Source organism: Olea europaea, chromosome 18 (genome assembly GCF_002742605.1).
Source record: "Olea europaea var. sylvestris chromosome 18, O_europaea_v1, whole genome shotgun sequence".
Taxonomy (NCBI): domain Eukaryota; kingdom Viridiplantae; phylum Streptophyta; class Magnoliopsida; order Lamiales; family Oleaceae; genus Olea; species Olea europaea.
In genome coordinates, this window is record NC_036254.1 from 25,587,826 (window position 1) to 25,608,026 (window position 20,201).

Genomic DNA, 20,201 nt, shown 5'->3' on the forward strand with positions numbered 1-20,201 from the left:
TCAATTTCGGGAAATCAATAGGTACAATTTTTAGCATCATCACATAATATTTTAACCATACATTTCATTTACATTTATCAAAATCTAATCTTAATATTAATCCACGCCAAACAGGCGCTTAATTAAATCAAAATTGCCTTAATCACAGTGGAAAAATGAAAACGTTTTACCCTCTGGCGATTTTAGTTCACATTGCAGTGACCGTAAAACCCGCTTCCCTTGCGAGTCAAAGGTACTAAAGATATATCTCGATAGAATAATACGTATCCGCTAGCGTGGAGTATACGTTGAGTTGTTTGCTCCACAAAGAAAACCGTCCCTCTTTCGCCGCCATGGCTCGAGTGGCTACAACTTCCAGCGCCGTCAGCTTCCCCAGACTCCGCCCCTATTATCTCCATTTCCACCATCAATCTCCTTTTTTCGTGAATTTCTCTCTCCAATCGCGGAATAAGACTCGCAGACTTCACAGAATTTTCTGCCAAAGCAACCCCAATTCAGTTGACTCCAGTACAACAGAGGCATGCTAGTTAATTCCCCCTAATTGATTATCACTTTCTTCAATGAAATTATTGTAACTTGTTGTCGAAACTGTAATGACGTTTTTCTTTTGTATCAATTTGAGAAATCGACATGCTGCTATAATGTTATTTAGTTTTTTGTTAACTTTTGTTCTGGACAAGCCTATATAGTTTGCATGGATAATTTGAGCTCGAAATCGAGTTTGAACTCGAGATGCACTGGAATTGAACTGGTGTTTAGCGTTCGGTCTGCTTGAAATTATTGCAGAGTTTTAGCTGCGGTCTGATATATTGGTTTGGTTTCTATCCCTAATATGTCTGCAGCTTGTGCAGGAAAAGGTGTTATTAGAACCTGAATCTGAAAATGACGGTAACATAGCTAACTCCAGTAAAGAAACAGCTGCTTCATCAGTAGGTGCTGGATTTCCAGAGTATCCGGACAAGAAATTGAATAGGCAGATTGCTGTGGTTTCTGTAATTGCAGCTGTCGGACTTTTCTTGTCAGCTCGTTTGGACTTTGGTGTATCTTTGAAGGACCTCTCTGCTGCAGCATTACCGTATGAAGAGGTTTGCTCAATATATGAGCATATAAACAATTAAATAATCTTGCTTGAAAGAGTTGAAATGGGTTTATTAATATTTTGACACTTCATGTAGCAACATTTTCACATCATAAGATACATGATAGATTCTAGTTATCTGAAAATGAATAAAATCTTGGTTAACTTGATTTATGATGATAACAGAAATAGTATCTCTTTTCTTGAGAGCTCTCATGAAATTTCGTAGATTCGATCCTCTAATTAAAATTACAGCTATATATATTACAAAAGAACGATATTGACGTGTAGGCAAAGGCCTTTCCGTTAATTATTTATTTTAACGTCACTAAAAGCATGTTTGGGAAATAGTAAGTGTTTATAATCAGTTTAAATACAAATAGATAGAAATGAGTGGTGGATGAATGGGCTTGTCGGTCCCTTGGAATATGTGAATAAAAAGTAGATGAGCATTAATAATCGGTTTATAAACATGAGCCAAACATGGGTGAGAACTGCTTTTTTGTCAGCAATAAGGTTTTTAATTATTTGTTTCCGTTTATGAATCTTCAAGCTCCTCATAGTATTGAATCACTTTATGCACCATCAATTCCTCATTTTTCTTTCTTTGCTTTTTCTTTGGGTTCTGTATTGAATCACTTTATGCACCATCAATTCCTCATTTTTCTTTCTTTGCTTTTTCTTTGGGTTCTGGTTGTTTAGGCTCTTTCTAATGGGAAGCCTACTGTTGTGGAGTTCTATGCTGATTGGTGTGAAGTATGTCGAGAATTAGCTCCTGATGTCTACAAGGTGGAACAGAAGTACAAGTAAGTTTTTAGTGATACTTGAGCCTTGCATTGTAATGTTTATTTTTTATTCTGCCTATATTTGAAGCAGTTATGTAAAACATGTGTGACATTTCAGATAGTTCAATTAATTGGCTATGACAGCTCTTACACATGCTGCCCAAAAATGATTAAATGATTGCACATACATAAATGCAAACTAAGAGGTTTTGTATATTGTAATCTCCTAATTTCAATTGCTCTGATTTTCGTCAATGTAGGAATTGAGCTCAAGCTCTGTCTAGTTCTTTTCAGATTTATGGTTTAAGTTACATATAATGAATATTTCTGGTGACTTTAGTTTTTGTTCTCTTCTCGCATTATATAAGGAAAAAGGAAATTTTTCATGAATGTTTGTATCGTATCTCTGAATTCATATTCATACTAATGTCATCTGAATTGCATTCCAGACTGTTGAAATGCACACTAACATGATAGACATGCATGAAATGACTGTTGAAAGTTGGAAAGAGGATATTTGAATATGAAAAGAATGATGTGAGGCAACAGAAGTGAACGTTCCCTTGCAGTATATTTGCGGGAGTTTTGTCTCTGTTGATCTCCATCTTTATCTTCAGGTGTCTGGAATGAGCATTTAACATTCATGCTGTATGTTTTTATCTTGTTTTCAAATGAAAATTTCACTCCTGCAATTTTATGCCATAGTGTGCAATATATTGTACCAGTGCTTGAGGTTCCTTGTTGAAATCCCAGAAATTAGCAGCTGGCTTTCCATCATAATTTACCCAGACGATCATTTGTTTCAGTCTCCTGTGAAGCATTTTATGTTGCTTGATAGTTTCCAGCCGATGGCTGGCTCAATTTCGCCTGTTAAATATTTGTTTGTTCTGTGATGCATCATTCTTACTTCATATTTGTGGGACAGGTTATTTAGTACTTTTTAACTTTTATCAAAAACGTTAACTTTGCAATTCAGGGATCGAGTTAATTTTGTTATGCTGAACGTTGATAACACAAAGTGGGAACAAGAGCTTGACGAGTTTGGTGTTGAGGGTATCCCCCATTTTGCATTCCTGGACAAGGATGGGAATGAAGAGGGAAATGTTGTGGGTCGACTCCCTCGGCAATACTTTCTTGATAATGTTGAGGCCCTTGCTCGAGGAGAAACAACTGTACCTCATGCTCGTGTTGTGGGGCAATATTCAAGTGCCGAAACACGGAAAGTGCATCAAGTTGTTGATCCAAGAAGTCATGGATAGTGTATCTCGTGTTGTGAAAATGTGTATATACTATGAAACCTCCATTACACTCCATGATTCTTATACTGCTGGAATGTCCTGTCTTGACAAGATTTTGATTTGGAATTCATTGGGCATTCAATAAATAATTTGTCTCTAATACTGCAGTACTTATCAAGCCAAATAATAATGATTGTTGCATAAACAAGCAAGTCATTGTTTCCTCATCTATCTACCCCGAGTTTATGTCAAAAATAATTGCAATAAAACGACACTTGTTTGATTCTTGAATTAACTTTATGTTAAACCATTCTCAACTAATCAAATTTTTTATTCGCTTTATTATAATTTAGGCAGTAGTTTGGCTGCAATGCTTTTTGCCTCGAAAAGGTACAAAGACAAATCCGATTCTTGTTCCACCAACCATGCATTCATGTTTGAGTAATGCTATTCATAGTGAAGACTATCGATGCATCAAATAATAAATTGTTATGTGTATGTTATGTAGGACGATTACTGGTAGCCTTCACTACGAATAGCATTATTCTTTATGCTTAAACTACAAGAACAAGAAGTCGCGCCTGATGAAAAAGCGCGAGATTTTTTGGGTTGGTGTTATGTACATAACCATGGAGACAGCTAAAATGAAAGTTTTCCGCTTGATCCACATTAATGGAGTCTATTTCACTGTGTCATCTCTAAAGGAATGTTACGTATGTAGTAGTGGAGTCAACAATGTAGTCTAATTCACAGTGTCATCTCTATGGAATGTTACTTGTGTAGTAGTGGAGTCAACAAAATAAAGGACAAGATTTAAGTTTTTGTTTCCGCAAGTGTTATCCCAGCGAACCATAAACTGTACAGAGCTTACACAGTATTTGGAGAAACATAAAAACACAAATGTATAAAGCATAATGGAATGGATTCTTATAGTCTAAAAGTATGAAGGACCTTTATATATACCATTTATGTCTATCAGCTCATCCTTACAAATCTCTCAGCAGAAATATGAAATACACCTCCTCGGAGTATAAAAAGTAAACACAAAACTTATATTGCCACTATTATATCCACACCATGTTCTTATAATTATAATTTCATAAGTGTCAAAAGGACGAATTCCTGAGTCAATGAACTCTATTACCTAACAAGCTGTTCGTTGATGGCGAGCTCTGTTCACTTAACCAAGGATCCTGCACAGAAACAGGTGAATTGTCCTTTGCCTCCTCCATTGTGGGCAGGACAACCCCAGCCCTCTGGGAAACAACCAGTCTCCTACTTCCTATCCCGGACTTTTTATTTGTCATAGTATTTAGTGAATTCTCACTTCCCAGGTACGGTGAAGAACAAGATGACGCTACTGAAGATCCCATACATATATTCTCATCCAACGGTGCCCAACCACTAAGCTTGATCTGGTCTAGTTCATCTGCCACCTCTATCATTGAAGGTCTCATGTCCCTGTGAAAAGAAAGGCATCTAAAGGCTAGCTCAGCCACTTTGTGTACAGAACAGAGCGTCCAAGCATCCCTATTTGGCTCGAGAAAAGGATCTATTATCTCATCAACTCGACCTTTCCCGATCCTATCAATTGCAAGTGCAGCCAAATTAATCTCACTGTGAGTTCGGGAAAAATCAACTACTTTCATTGCTGTTATGATTTCTACTAGAACCACTCCAAAACTGTAAACATCACTTTTATCCGAAAGATGGAAGTTTTGATGGTATTGAGGATCTACATAGCCAGGAGTCCCTTGAGGTGCTGTGGAAATGTGGGAATCATCCGTCATGCCAAATCTCGAAAGACCAAAGTCTGCGACTTTTGAGTTGAAATTATAATCTAATAATATATTACTTGATTTGATGTCTCTGTGGTAAATTGGAGGATTCATTGCTGAGTGAAGATGAGCAATTGCATGAGCTGTTTCAGTGGCAATGGTCAGACGTATTGTCCATGGTAGCACAGAACCTTTCTCTCTTTGCAGATGCTGAGATAGGGTACCATTTGGCATATACTCATAAACAAGTATCTGTTCATCATTCTCAATGCAACAGCCTAAAAGGCGAACTAAATTTGGATGACTCACAGAGGACAAAAGCTTGATTTCATTCATTACTTGTTCAATGCTGTCACGATCTCGATGCCTTATTTTCTTAATTGCAACCCACTCATCATTGTGGAGCTTTCCTGCATAAACTGTGCCATAGGCTCCCGTTCCCAACCTCTGGTTTTCGGAAAAGCTATTTGTGGCTTTCTCAATTTCTTTATAAGGATAGAATGGGAAACTGGTTCTGCCTGTAGCTTCACAAAGCAGACGCTTTGCACTCAATTGACTCTTCAAAGATTTAGAGTGTCTCTTTATGCAATAGCAGACGAGAGCCAGAATAACCACCAATGAAGCTCCAGCAACAATTCCTTCAATTTAGAAAAGAATGGACAATGTTAGGAAAGGAAGAATCTTTTTGAAGCGCTATTGTTTCGTAATGAGCATTATTTGAAGAGGCATGTAAATGATCAAGAAAACCCACCAAATTTGCCATGGCCCATGTGTAAGTATCTTTGATTTTGAGTTTGACTAAGTAAAAGTTTTTTTAAGCATGATTTAGTACATAGTGAATTTACTCCGATGTTATTTACCTATAACCATGTTGGGACAAGTGCAGAAAAAATTTGATATCCAAATCGTGTGGACAGTAAATGCTGTAGCATAAAATATTATCACCAGAAACAACAGTAAAGCAGTTGTTTGAAGAATGAACTTAGAAATTGAATAAAGAAGTCATTTTGCACCAAAACTAGAATCACAAAGCTGAATGTGTGGGGTGCGGAAATCATTTTTATCTTGTATAGAACTGACGACTGGATAACAAGAAAAAACAAGCGAGCAACGGCATCAGAATATTCCAAACTAAATTGCACATAATATCAGCAAATTATGGGACCAAGAATTGATTGAGCTTCAAACAACCATCTAAATTCAACGGCCCCAGAAAATATGCATCAAGGATTAAGTACAAGAATCAGCCAGATAAAGCAAAGAGAAGCTCTCACATTTACCACATAAATTATTTTGATGTAGTTAAGGAACTTGACTAGAAGCAAAACAAACAAATATTGCAGGAAAGAGATAGTGAGAGAACTTGGGGAACAATGTAATTGGTGTCTTCTAAAACTATAGGAGAACAACATTATGAGGACCCAGAAGATGTAATCAAGATTGCATAACTATAAGTTCAGGGAAAAGTACCTGTAATGAGAATGCCTATTCTAGTTCCGCCACATTCACCAGACATGTACCTTGAAGCGTTGCAAGATCCTGAGACGTAGCATCAACACAGGAAACAAGATATCAGTAGGATGCATGTTAAGTATTCAGAACTGAAGTTGTGAAGCAGGTCTCAGATGATTGCACACGGTTTTATAGGCCTTTGTCTTATATGACAGGCACATACCTGGATAGACTGCAGTCAAATACAGGTTTTACACTCAGTGCAGTCTGTAGTCGATCAAAACATGTAATATGGACACTGCTAGTCAATCATGTGGACTTGTGCCTGGTAAAATAAAAAAGCTGATACCTTTTTCCCTAATCGAAAGAAGTTCATTGGAAATAATATCTCTTAGTTTACTAAATCTTTGAATAAGTTAATTTAAAATATACTACTGGCACACTCAACTCAAGATCACCTTACCAGTTATCACATTTAGCATGGGCAAGGAAAAACTATGGTAAACAAACGACGCCTTCTATAAACAATACAGTCCCAGGTACATAGCTTCATTAATAGAGCATGGTTAAGTACTTATTTTTGGTTTGTCGGAGGTAAACTAAATGATACACCCAAAATATGACCTGCCAACTTCAGAAACTCTCATGTTAAGTTCCCGAGTACATAAACAGTTATTACTCAATCTTACGCTCATATGATCCATCAGTAAATCGATACTAGAATATGATCTCTTTCGGTAATCAATGTCTTCTCTTTCCTCTGACTTTTGCATATTAATATAAATCCTTCCAGATTTCCAGATAAGCAAGTGCTTCCTCTCATATTAGTCATTATAATATCGATTTCAATTCCAGAGACATTGACGCTTACGATGTTCAACGAGCAATTCGCAAAGCTAACAGAGAATGTAACTTTTAAACCTCATTAACAAATCATAATTATATTTTGCATATAAACATCATGCATTAATTCCAAAGTCAAATTTTATCTAATTTTTTTTATATCAATGTCATGGATTATCACCAATAAACACTACAACTCTCTGACAAATCTTTTGAGGCGTCGTAATTTATCAAATGCCACTTCGTCAAACATGAAATTCCAGGAAGGAACCTGAAAAATAATCTTCTTTGTCACCTACCACAATATTTAAGACCATGTTCTCATTAGATCAACCTTTTCATCAATTCTTCATCACAAAAACATTTAAGAATTATTAATAATGTTCAAGCATTAAATCTAAATATATGCACATAAAACAAATTTGAAATACCAAATATAAAAGTTAATTCGAAAAAGATATCGAACTAACCTTTCCGGCAACCTTTAGAGCCGTCGCCAGTGAAACCATCGCCAGCATACCCAGGATTACACTTGCAACGAAACCCCTTCATGTTTCCATTGAGAACCTTTGTGCATTTCGCGTTCGGGTGACAAGTACTTCTATTACAGAACCCTTCCAGCCACCACCCCAGCTCCACCTTCTCAAAATTCATCTCCACGGAGGAGCTTCCACTTGTACTATCGCTATTATTACCATTTTCATTCAAATCCACCGCAATTGACGAAAACAAAATCCTACAATTCCCATTTTCCTTCACTGTACCAAAATTTAAAAAATCCGCGCCGCCATTAATGCCCCCGGAAAAACAACTTTTATTTTCCCGCGAGGAACCGCACCTGACAAACCCGGGAAAATGGGACTTCGACATGAAGTTAAGAATCGCACAATCTCCTATAGGCGAGCTGCAATTCTGCAACAGAAGACCATTTCGCCGAGTCATAGCGTAGTTCCGGCCGAAGAGCTGGGAGAGTTCTTCAATCGAGCGATTGCACTTCGCCGGAAGACTGATCATGATATTATCTGATGTCACGTTCTCGACTAGAAAATCACCTATTTGGATATTTCCACGGATACAATTCAACTTGATCCCGCAACCATCATCGAACCCAAATGGGTATGGCACTTTTTGCCTTTTTTTCGCCACACCACAAGATCGATTACATTGAGACGAATTATTACTTTGCACACTGGATAAAACAAGCAAAACTGAAAAAACTAGGCAAATGATCATTTGGTGAAAAGTCATTGTTGCAACAGGAGGGGAAAAATCTGAACAGCTCTAAGCATACTGCAACAGGGAAAAAAAACTGGAAATGAGTGAACCCATTAAAGATAGAGAAAAGGCATGATGAATATGACAAGCTTGACTTGAGAAACAATATTTATGGAGGAATTAAAGTAGGCACAGCTGATGTTGTTGGGGAGGAAATAAATGCCTTTCCCCCATTAAATGTTTTGTAATTGCCGTGTCGTTTCGATTAAGGTAGGCTCCAACAGTCTTCTTCTGCAGAAAAAATTGGGTTTCCAAATTTCAGAAAGATTTATTTGATCGAACCGTAATCGAGACTAGAGAGAGAGAGAGAGAGAGAGAGAGAGTTGGAATCCTTCTCCCGGGAAAGAGAAGAGCTTTATCTGGTTACCACCATTTGTGAAATGACATTTCTACCTCATAATTTCAAATAACCCCTTTTAGTATAGTGTATCTTGTTGAAAGTCCCTCAATAAGTTTGCAAATGGTGAAACCAGTCCTTCATCAAATTAATAACTATGCAGATTACCTCAAGATGACAAGTTAATTTTCATACACTAGAGAAATATAATGGAAGAGATTTGAGGATCAAAACTATCTAAGAAGTGAAGACCCTATAGTAATAAAAAAACACAAACCATGGGTAGACAATTTTATGCCCTTGATATTAATCGGAGGAATTATCATTGTGTTTGGGATTGCTTATTTAAAGATAAAATAATAAATATTCCGTGAATTTTGGAGTTTATCTACATGTCTTAAATTGTTGAATTAGCAATATTTTAGACGAGGACAAGTTTGAATTGATGATTGGAGAATACAATCTTGAAATACTTTTTTATGCTTCATAATAGCATTTGAATTGCATGCTCTAAGAAAAGCAAATGGACATATGTATTGGAATGGGCGGGTTGGGTGTTGACGATGATGTTGGTGAGTGAATTTGGTTGGAGAAGATTAAGCTCCTATTTGGTAGGAATTTAAATCAAAATTTTAGTTTAAATCGAAATGAATAATTAATTTCAACATATTTTATGATATTCACAACTTTTCAACCACACATTTTATCAACTTTTATCAAAATATATTAAAAATATTATTCTAATCCCCCACCAAACATGTATTAATTGTGTTCGGTGAGACTTATTTGTGCTATTTATGTAATTGTATTTGCGATTTTTTTCTTATTTTTCTTGTTTACTACTTTCTTTTATTTTTGTTTATTTTTAGAGAAGGAAAAATTCTTCATTTAGTGGTCAAAATGGAGAGAATCATGAGTTTTGCTATAGAATTGAAAGGTTGGGGATGATTATGCTTCAAAAAATTGATGCTAAATTTATTATATTTCATAAAGATTGAGGACGAAAAGTGAATTTTTTATTTTTTACAGGGGTGAACAAATGTTTTATTAATTCTTGGTTGGTTCTCGTTCGTTCTTATCGGATTGGTTGGGTCAAGAAAGGAAATCATGGAATTTGTTTGACCAAAGACTCAAATAAAAACGCGTATAGACAGTCATCAATCCTTTCGGGTAACTAGCGTGGTGCTTGGGCCATAGGTCCATACACGGTGAGGGCCATGCTTGGACCCCACATTTATTCCATGTGTCTCCTACTGATTTGTTAACTTTAATTAGGGTTAATACAAACAAATATTAAAGATGGTGACAGTGTAGTTACAAATCAATCAATTCGTGATTATTGATATTTTCTACGTCGCCTTTCTTTGCTGGACGTATAAAGAGGTGTAAATCATCGTGTTGAGATCCATTGTCCATTTTTTCTGTCGAATTTACTGTTCATCTAATTATAAATTGGCACATCAAGAAAAGTTAAAATTGTCATCAATTTTAAATTTACATGACGTTTCAATTTACATTTAGGTGGACGGTATAAATAAACAGCATGTCACCAGTTTCATATGAACTCACAAAGAAAGAAGGATGCCAAAAATCCCGACTTCTCTCGTCTTAGTGTAGTGGAACTCAAAGACCCGAGTGATGAAAACTCAATAGTCAAAGTGGGGGCAACTCACTGATTTTCCTGAGGTTAGGGGAAGGAAGGCCTGAGAATCTAGACCCAAAGGACTACTTCTCGTGATGAGCTATTTGAAGGAATCTTCCGCTGTATGGCCTCTGAAGCTTCTGCGAATATCTTTCGCTTTGAGTTGTAAGATCAACATAAGTTGATGTTACGATGATCTAATTAGCTTGAATTCGCTTTGTTTAAAGTTTGTATGAAAATGTAAACGGAGTTGTGTTGCACCATCAAATTCGATTGTGACGTAGGCCCGAGTGAATTATATAGTTTGATAAACATGTAGATTAATTTCAATAAGTTAAAATACACACAGTTAACAAACTGAAATTCAAGATAAAAATATCCGACAAAATTATTGAATATGATTGGTTTATCCTAATTATAGTCAAGATTGTAAATTGGAAACGGCCAACTTCTTGACTTGGAATCTTCTTGTAGTCCCCATTTTTTAGGTTTTAGGTTCTCGACTTTCCTGTCGTAGTATATAATATTTTAAAACACTGGGACCATATATATCAACGCGTGTTTAAAAAAAAATAAAAATAAAAATAAATAAATAAATAACTCAACAATTGATCTTTTGAGTTGCACGTGTTTCGTTCAGCTAATAGTTGATTAAAATCAAAGTCAGCAAATAAATTTTAATCACATATTTTATGAGATTTACGACTCTTTAATTACATATTAAAATTTACTAGAATTTTTTTTTTTTTTTTTTTTATCAAAACCAAATAGGGGTTGTTTATTTCAAAGTCTTAATCATACTCCAAACTCGTATAAATTGACGGATTGAGCTCGAGTTATGATAACCTAATTCAACACACTCATATCACAAGTGCATGTCGAGCTAAAATTACAAGATGATGTTTGCTCATGATTATTCGCTTAATCAGGGGGCGAACACAGTCCAATTATTTATTTATTTTTTCCTTTATATAATTTCTATGCAAAAATTGAAAAATAAAATAAAATTTGCTTCCCTTTTAGCTTTGCTTGCTAAACAATAATTTATGTTTTGTCAATTTTGCATCCAACTCAACAATGCCGGTCCTAAGCATGTGTACATGGGAACATATAATTTTGTCCAGAGAGGAATGTATAAGTTGTCATTAAAAATTTTTGTTGAAATATAAGTTAAAGTCAATAATTAATTTTAATCATAGATTTTATAGGGCCAAGATTTTTTCAAATACATGTTCTATCAATTTTTATCAAAATCTGATTCTAATTTATAACAGACAGGGGCTAAATATGTAACGTATTTTGCACGAGATAAAATATTAAAATGAAAAATTTGTTGTAAATGGTAAGTTTATAAGTAAGTGACAATTGTACCCTACAACTCTAGAAATTATTATCGTCGTATCTCTGACTCTTCCCTATAAATATAGATCTTTAGTTCTTAATAAAATACACACAAATCGATTGATTTATATTCTCTATTTTCTTTTTCTATATTTTCATAACACGTTATCAACACAATTCTGTCAAACTCAAAGTGAGTTAGATAGAAGGTAATAAGTTTTATTAGGATAATAGTCTATCATATGTACCAAATTTAATTTGATAACACGTGAATTTTACGTTGTAATCATATTATTTATGCCGCAATCATTATGCGACGTGCCTTGATTTGTTTCTTGTATACCCAAATTCTACCGCCAATTATTACACCTAAAAAAGTGTTTGCATAATTAATTATGATTGTGTATAATTGTTTGCATGTAATTCTATTGTTTTGTTAACTTATTTCAGCCAAAGGTAGCATGCAAAGATAATGATTACTTTCCACTCCAGTGATTATTTTTTTAACTTACTAATGTCATATCAGTGTATGAATTCATCTGTTCTCTACTATTTCGTGTATTTGTGTATCGATTCTTGTTTCTCAGTATTTATTCCTGTCTTCTCTCAATTTATGTTCAAGATAGGAATTAATATCCCACAACACATCTTTTAATAATAATTAAAAAAAATTGTGTGTAATAGTTTTATATTCTTGCACGTAAAACTATGTCTGTTGAAGTAGAATTTGTCGTTCAATTAATTATTACTTCCTATTCTTCTAATACTAGTATAATTTATGAATTTAGTACTCTTATCTATCTACTATATATAGTTTGTTGTTACTCTTAAAATAGAACAACACTATAATTAATAAACTTGATTAAGATTACCTTCTCCTAAAGAGCATAAATTATAATTTTTAATATTTTAAAAGAATATTGACATATTGTTCTTAAAAAAATAATTGTAAAATACAATGTGCTCTCGAAGTAGCACATGTTTCAAAAAACATATTATTTTAAATTAGTATTTATTCATGAAGGGAAACACGTAACTTATGTCATGTTGATATTACTTGATTAACTATTATGTGGCGTTTGATCATATTCTTCGAAACTAAATTGTGTAGTTAATCAAATGACAAATATTATAAAAACTTGAATTTGTTGCACTTGATATATCTGGCAAAATTATCTATCATCTTTAAAGATTTGTGAGAGATAATAAAAAAAGGAAGCAAAGAATCCCTGCAAGATTATGCAAAAGTGCTCATATTCCTTCGTTATCATCTTCATCCTCACTGAGAAAGATCTACAGGTTCTTTGAAAAAAAATTAACTGAAAGATTTGATCATCAGAGGTCTATAGTCCTCCCCAAAACTCGTTATGAATGGGTGCACCTTTGTTTGTAAATCGTTGAAAGTGTTAGTGAGTACAATTTTATACTGTTCAGAATATGTTCAAAGTTAACTTTTGTACAGAGAAAAAATCACCAATGAAGATATGTTTGAGAAAACTTTTTGCACATTCCACGCCTCGAATGTGCTCATTAGACAGCAATATCGTGAGTGTGATTTCAAAAAGCATTCAAAATTTATATCTTGATTGCTTATTACTGGACAAAATAATAAACTACTAATGAAAAATCATAAGCTATATCCAATTGGTTTTAGTACCATTACATGAAGCAAATGGTACAACATTATTTAAAGCAAATGTAATATCAAGACAAGGCCGTGGATGTGGACATGGACGCGAACATGCATATGGAATAAATTTTTTGGAATAAATAACTTTATCTTACTTTGATTCTCACAAAAATCAATGTGAGCAAGATGTTGAAAAAAGTATTCATTTGTAAAGAATTGCAAATCATTTACTTGATATATTTGTTGACATAAGAAAAATGACAAAGGCATATATACTAGCAAAATTTGATGTCCCTGTAAGACAATATGTTGTAGCAAATGAATCTCGAATATGCCAGAAATATGGTTGATCAATTGGTTCAAAAGACTCTGTACCTCAAAAAAAAAAGTACGAAAGAAAAATTAACCAAAAACTCTAGAAGAAGTAACATTAGAAAATTTTGATCAATTAAATATTGAAAATATGGTTCTTGAGGAACTACAAATGTTTGAAAAATAATGAGATTTAAATAAATTATATGCTATCTCATAAATTAAGAAAACGAAATGATGTTGTTATAGACAATATTTTCACATTTAATGTGGCTCTTGATATTATGCAAAATGAGGATCCTAAACTACATTCTATTAAAGATTGTCAAAAAGAAATGATTGACCAAAATGAAAGAAAGTCATACAGGGCGGAATTGAATTCCTTAGAGAAACGAGAACTGTTTAGACCTGTAATTTGAACACCTAAAAATGTAATCCTTGAAGAATACAATGAATTTTTGTACGAAAAAGAAATAAAAATACTAAAATTACAATATACAAAACCCGACTCGTAGCTCAAGATTTCTCACAAATACCAATAATTGATCACGAGGAAATATATTCTTCTATAATAAATACCATTACTTTTAGATTCTTTATTAGTTTGATTGTATCACAAACGCTTGATATGAGCCTTATTGATATAGTAACTACCTATTTGTACGGTTCACTTAATATTGCATATGTATGAAAGTCCTTGAAAGACTTAAATTACCAAAAATAGATGATACATATCCGAGAACCATGTTTTTCAATTAAATTGCAAAGTTCATTATATGGATTAAAACAATCCGAATGCATGTAGTATAATCGTTTTAGCGAATATTTAGGATTGTAAAAATAATGATGTCTGCTAACGTAATTTCATGAAGAAAATAAATATTAGATTTGCAATTATAACAGTTTATGTTAATGGTTTAAATTTAATTGGAACTCCTGAAAAGATCAATATAATTGTAGATTATTTGAATAATAAAATTGAGATGAAAGATTTGAGAAAAATCAAATTTTGTCTTGGGTTGCAGATTGAACATTTCCTAGAAGAATTATTTGTTCATTATTTACATATATAGAAAAAGTTTTAAAATGTTTTATATGGATGATGCACATATATTGGTATAACCTATGGTTGTTCGATTACTTAATGTGAAAAACAATTCATTTCGTCCACTTGAAGATGGAGAAAATGTTCTTGATCCTAAAGTACCATATTATAGTGCAATTGGATAATTAACTTATCTTGCAAATTGCACTTAATCAACATGGTTTTTTCTATAAATCTCGTTGCAAGTTATAGCTCTACACCAACTCAAAGACATTAGAATGATGTTAAACATATTTTTTATTAGGGTAATTAGCACAAAACATCCCTACCTTTCGATATTTTTGTAGAAAACGTCCTTACCTTTCATTTTTTGACGGATTACACTCTTACCTTTACCTTTGTTTGCGCAAAACGTCCTTCTGTCAATTCTCCGTTAAAATGCTCCATTAAATCAAAAAGATAATTAGCACAAAAGGTCCCTACCTTTCAAAGTTATTGTGCAAAATGTCCCTACCTTTTATTTTTTAGCATAATTAGCAGAAAAGGTCCCTACCTTTCAATATTATTGTGCAAAACGTCCCTACTTTTCATTTTTAGTATTTTTACCCCTACATTTCACCTTTCATTGCGCAAAAAGTCCTTTTCATCCTTTTTTTTTTCAATAAAATGACGATTTTACCCTCCAATTGAAATAAAACAAAAAGAAAAGAAAAAAATAATTAATTAATTACAATCATAGTTCTAAATTTTTCAAAACATTACAGATAAATCTTAAATTCTCCACTACCGCCACTTTCACAACCCCACCAAGCCACCACCTATAGATCCATATAGCACCACTTTTCGACCACAACACCTATCGGACTCCACCACCACCAGTGTCGCCTCACTCTCCCCAATATCCTCCTCCATAGTATTGGTCACCAATCTGTCCGAAACAACCACATTTACGGTGGTGGAGTCCGGTGGGCATGGTGGCCGAAAGGTGGTATTATGTGGATTTATAGTTGGCAGCTTGATAGGTTGTGAAAATGGTGGTGGTTGAGAATTTATGATTTATCTGTAATGTTTTGAAAGATTTAGAATTATGATTGTAATTAATTAATTATTTTTTTCTTTTCTTTTTATTTTATTTCAATAAGAGGGTAAAATCGTCATTTTATTGAAAAAATGGATGAAAATGACCTTTTGCGCAATGAAAGGTGAAATGTAGGGGTAAAAATGCTAAAAATGAAAGGTAGGGACGTTTTGAACAATAATATTGAAAGGTAGGGACCTTTTCTGCTAATTATGCTAAAAAATAAAAGGTAGGGACGTTTTGCACAATAACTTTGAAAGGTAGGGACCTTTTGTGCTAATTACCTTTTTGATTTAACGGAACATTTTAACGGAGAGTTGACAGAAAGACGTTTTGCGCAAAAAAAGGTAAAGGTAAGGGTGTAATCCGCCAAAAAATGAAAGGTAGGGACGTTTTTCACAAAAACACCGAAAGATAGGGATGTTTTGTGCTAATTACCCTTTTTATTATCTAAAAGGTACCGTTGATTTGAAATTATTATATTATCAAAAGTCGAGATTAACTTTAGTGGGATATGCAAATGTAGACTATCTCTCTGACTCACATAAAGCTAAAATACAAACAAGATGTGTATTTACACGTGGAGGAACAATTATATCATGGAGTTCAGTGAAGCAATCTTTGATAGCAATATTCTCAAATCATTTTGAAATTATTGCAATCCATGAAATAGGTCAAGAATGCTTATGGTTGAGGAACATGATCCTTCAAATCCAAACATCACATGGATTAATTTTAACAAAAGAAAGTCCAATAATTTCGTATGAAGATAGTTCAACTTGTATTGCAAAATTCAGAGGAGACTATATCAAAGGTGATAGGATGGAATGTATTTTTTCAAAATTCTTTCATACACATGAGTTTCAGAAGAATGAAGACATCTATATCCAACAAATTTGCTCAAGTAATAGTAGGGCCGATTTATTCACAAAGCACAACAGATGTTTACATTTAAGAATTTGGTTCATGAGATTGGAATGCATCGACTGAAAGACTTTCAGTGATCAACGTCAAGAAAAGTAGTTGTACTATTTTTCCTTCACTTAGGTTTTGTCCTACTGAATTTTCCTAACAATGTTTTAATAGGCATAATTTATTTTCATTACATCAAAATAACTATACTATTTTTCTTTCGTTTGATTTTTTTTTCATTGAAATTTTTTCAAACAAGGTTTTAATGAGATATGTATTTTATAATATGTCATTTAAGGGGGAATATTGTGAATGGTAAGTTTATTAGTGAATAACAATTGTAACCCTGCAATATAAAAATTATTACCTTTGTATCCCTAATTCTTCCTTATAAATATAGGGTTTTGATTTTTAACAAAATACACACAAATCGATTGATGTATATTCTCTCTTTTCATAACAAAATTTTATTTATATGGAAGGTTTTTGTAAATTTTAAAATAAGAAGCCGTCTTGACAATTATCATAAATCTCAATTATTATTATTATTTTGTAATTTAACCATTTTGTTACTTTTCTTCAAATGGCCTCAAATAATTTAATTTTGTCTTAAATCAACATTTCCTGGTTAATTAGTTCAAATGATTTCAATTTTATTTTTTTTAATTCAGGACTTCAATTTTTTTGGAAAAGTCGTACTATTCATCTCCAACCTTTAAGTGAAGCAACGATCCCAATTATTTTTTTGTCTAGTTTTTGTTCTCAACTTTTTAAAAATTTGCAGGTTTCTCTGTTGGCAGTTTTATCTTATCCTTTAACTTAAACAAATAATAATAATAATAATAATAATAATAATAATAATAATAATAATAATAATAATAATAATCAAGCAAGAGACCCCCCCCCCCAAAAAAGGGAGAAATAAAAGACAAAACAAAAATTAAAAACATTTTCTTCCACCTTGAACCACAGCCTAAGCCCCCTCTGTATAACCAGTGTGGTGGGGGCGTCTTTCCCCAATATTTGCCCCAATATTTGCCATCGACTGTAATGGCAAAACAAAGAGAAAATCACTTGGTCTTTCAGTACGCCACCGTTAGTTGCGATGAAAATTAGAGAGAGAACTCCCTCGTCAATTGTCACAGTAATGATTGGAATCAAAGGCGGATCCAGACATGTTCCATTGTGGAATTTAGTTATTGGCGCTCGAACGTCTTTTTCTAACCATGTCTAGCACTCCGATGACGTTTACAATAGTGCAGTACATATTATATACTTAACACACTCTTAACACTAGGTAACAAAAAGCCTCAATTATAACTCAAGAATTACAATACAAACCTCAATAATGATGTAGGGGTGAGGGTACGCTTTTTATATCCTGCAATCACGCTTAGAAAGTATTTGATGGGAATTAAAATTAAATTTTTACTGGATTGTGATAGAAGTTTGTGAATTATATAGTTGAAAAATTGTGAAATTCATAAAAGATGTGATTAAATATTGATTGTTTGATTTTAACTCAAATTATAATCAGATTTTAATTCAAACAAAACACGCTCTTTGTTTCCTTGCAGTACCAAGAGTCAATTCATCTATATTAGAGAGAGAGAGAGAGAGACTAATAATAACCATAATCAGTTGAGTTGCTAAAATTAAAATTAGAGGAATATTATTCTGTTATCTTGTTTTGTTTTTGCATATAATGAGTTTGGTTTGTGTATCAAGTAGACCTCTTTTATCATTTGCTTTATTATTTTTCTTCCAATATCCTCTTTTCAAGTAGTATCTCTAAATTGCTTGCTTGTTTTTAAGTTATACTAATATTTTATAATTTATAACCTCGGACCAAATACAAACAGAAGTTTTCATCGCTCTCTTTGGAGTACAAAGTAAATGGCAAGTACAGAAATAATAATAAAAAAACAAAAAAATCAAAAAATTTTGCAGGGGTAACTTGACTCCTATCCGTCAGTAATTTAAGGATGACAATTTGAACTGTCAAAACTGAAAATCGCGATTAACCGAAACAAACGGAGCGAAAAAATCGAACCGATGGTGCAATAGGACGGGTATGGTATTCGATTTTAATAACCCGGTTCGGGGCGATCCGGGTATGATATTTACGCCGTCGCCCCGAACTGAACTGATTATCTGTTAAATTTATTTTTTTCCATCTAAATAGTGATCCAATGCAAAAACATGCATTAAAAAAATAATAATAATTTTGCAAACTCCACAAGGGTCATTTTTCTTCTTTTGCAGTCACACATGATAGTTATCAACTCACTCGCTCTTGAAGTGAATTCAATCAACAATTTCAGTTTCAAAAAACTTATTCTCTTATAGTAACTCTGATCATTTGATTAGTTTTAGGCATCTGGATTGACTTGAAATTAAGTATATGTAGTCTTTGCCTTTCTTGATTTTGTCATTAGTAACCTAGACATCATCCTTGGTATCAAAAATCGTCGCCTTCTTACAAATGTACTCTCTGTTGGCCATTTTTACAATTTTGATCTGGTAAGTGATCAACAATGCAAATTGTTTGAAATGCTCCAATATAATTCACTCGACTATCAGTTGATAATCATCACGTGTGACTTTTTTTCATAAATTATTTTTTTTTCAATTTGAGGACTTGACCTATGAAAAATAATTTATTTTCATGGTTATTAACCACCCCCGAACTGATCGAACCGAAATCGACTTACGTGGTTATGGTATGGCAAAAAAATTGGTAGTTCTGTAATGATTTTGACCTAGTTGACCCCGAATCAAACCGTTGCCAACCCTCCAGTAAGTGGAGTGTTGGGGTGAGGAAAAAATTGTCTTCGTTTTTTCTTTTTTGTTCTGAAGTCTTATTTATTTATTTATTCCATTTTTTTCATCAATTGTTGTAAATTTATCTATTTTTGTATCACATTTGGGCTGTTGCTAATTTCTTAAAGGCTGGTTATACTAGCATTACAATTTTTATTTGTTATACCATATTTTAATTGTAGTTAAACTTTTCAATTTTTGCTCCTTATTGCAATTATTTTCTTAATTTTTTTGTAGAATTCTTCTCTTCAGCATCATTAATTAGTATATTCTCATCCTTGGTGATGATTTATGTCAAAATATTTTATTTTATGCTTTGAAATACAGGAAATATATTTTTCATATATTTTTTTTAAATATGATAAAAAAAGGTTGTTAAACGCCATTTCAATAGAGTTTTTTGGACATAAACTGTTATGAAAATAAAATGGTTTAACTAATGGAATGTTCGAGGATAAGAATGTCATGAAAAATATTAGGTATATAAATGATATATGAGTAAATATTGAGAACCTTAAATATAATTAAAATATAATGTAAGAAATAAAAATTGTGGTTTGTATATAATTATTATTTCTTAAAAGTTGAAGGACAAACAGTGCAATTTACCGTTTTCATTAGGTGTCTATTTT

General features: G+C 33.1%; 2 protein-coding genes across 3 annotated transcripts; one reads left to right on the plus strand and one right to left on the minus strand.

Moving 5' to 3' along the window:
* The first annotated feature begins 250 nt into the window (after nt 1–250).
* Nucleotides 251–3,313, plus strand: LOC111367942 (thioredoxin-like protein HCF164, chloroplastic). Of its 2 annotated transcripts, none has more exons than XM_022989071.1 (4): nt 251–518; nt 852–1,085; nt 1,781–1,884; nt 2,840–3,313. In XM_022989071.1, the coding sequence occupies exons 1-4, from the start codon at nt 333–335 to the stop codon at nt 3,120–3,122; spliced, it is 807 nt and encodes a 268-aa protein (XP_022844839.1). In that variant the 5' UTR covers nt 251–332; the 3' UTR covers nt 3,123–3,313. The 2 variants fall into 2 exon arrangements, with proteins under 2 accessions (XP_022844839.1, XP_022844838.1); XM_022989070.1 differs by having other exon boundaries at nt 260–518; nt 843–1,085.
* A 693-nt stretch (nt 3,314–4,006) lies between these two features.
* Nucleotides 4,007–8,775, minus strand: LOC111367941 (wall-associated receptor kinase-like 14). The gene is made up of 3 exons (XM_022989068.1): nt 7,645–8,775; nt 6,350–6,418; nt 4,007–5,517 (listed from the first exon to the last, which is right to left on the minus strand). The coding sequence occupies exons 1-3, from the start codon at nt 8,420–8,422 to the stop codon at nt 4,229–4,231; spliced, it is 2,136 nt and encodes a 711-aa protein (XP_022844836.1). The 5' UTR covers nt 8,423–8,775; the 3' UTR covers nt 4,007–4,228.
* Nucleotides 8,776–20,201: the final 11,426 nt, after the last annotated feature.

Excerpts from the sequence above, each read along its gene's own strand:
- LOC111367941 (XM_022989068.1), bottom strand. The coding sequence starts at position 8,422 with ATGACTTTTCACCAAATGATCATTTGCCTAGTTTTTTCAGTTTTGCTT. Across the intron at positions 6,419-7,644 it reads CTCTAAAGGTTGCCGGAAAG|GATCTTGCAACGCTTCAAGG; the intron begins GTTAGTTCGATA and ends GCTACGTCTCAG. Across the intron at positions 5,518-6,349 it reads AATAGGCATTCTCATTACAG|GAATTGTTGCTGGAGCTTCA; the intron begins GTACTTTTCCCT and ends TCTAAATTGAAG.
- LOC111367942 (XM_022989070.1), top strand. The coding sequence starts at position 333 with ATGGCTCGAGTGGCTACAACTTCCAGCGCCGTCAGCTTCCCCAGACTC. Across the intron at positions 519-842 it reads TTGACTCCAGTACAACAGAG|CTTGTGCAGGAAAAGGTGTT; the intron begins GCATGCTAGTTA and ends ATATGTCTGCAG. Across the intron at positions 1,885-2,839 it reads AAGGTGGAACAGAAGTACAA|GGATCGAGTTAATTTTGTTA; the intron begins GTAAGTTTTTAG and ends TTTGCAATTCAG.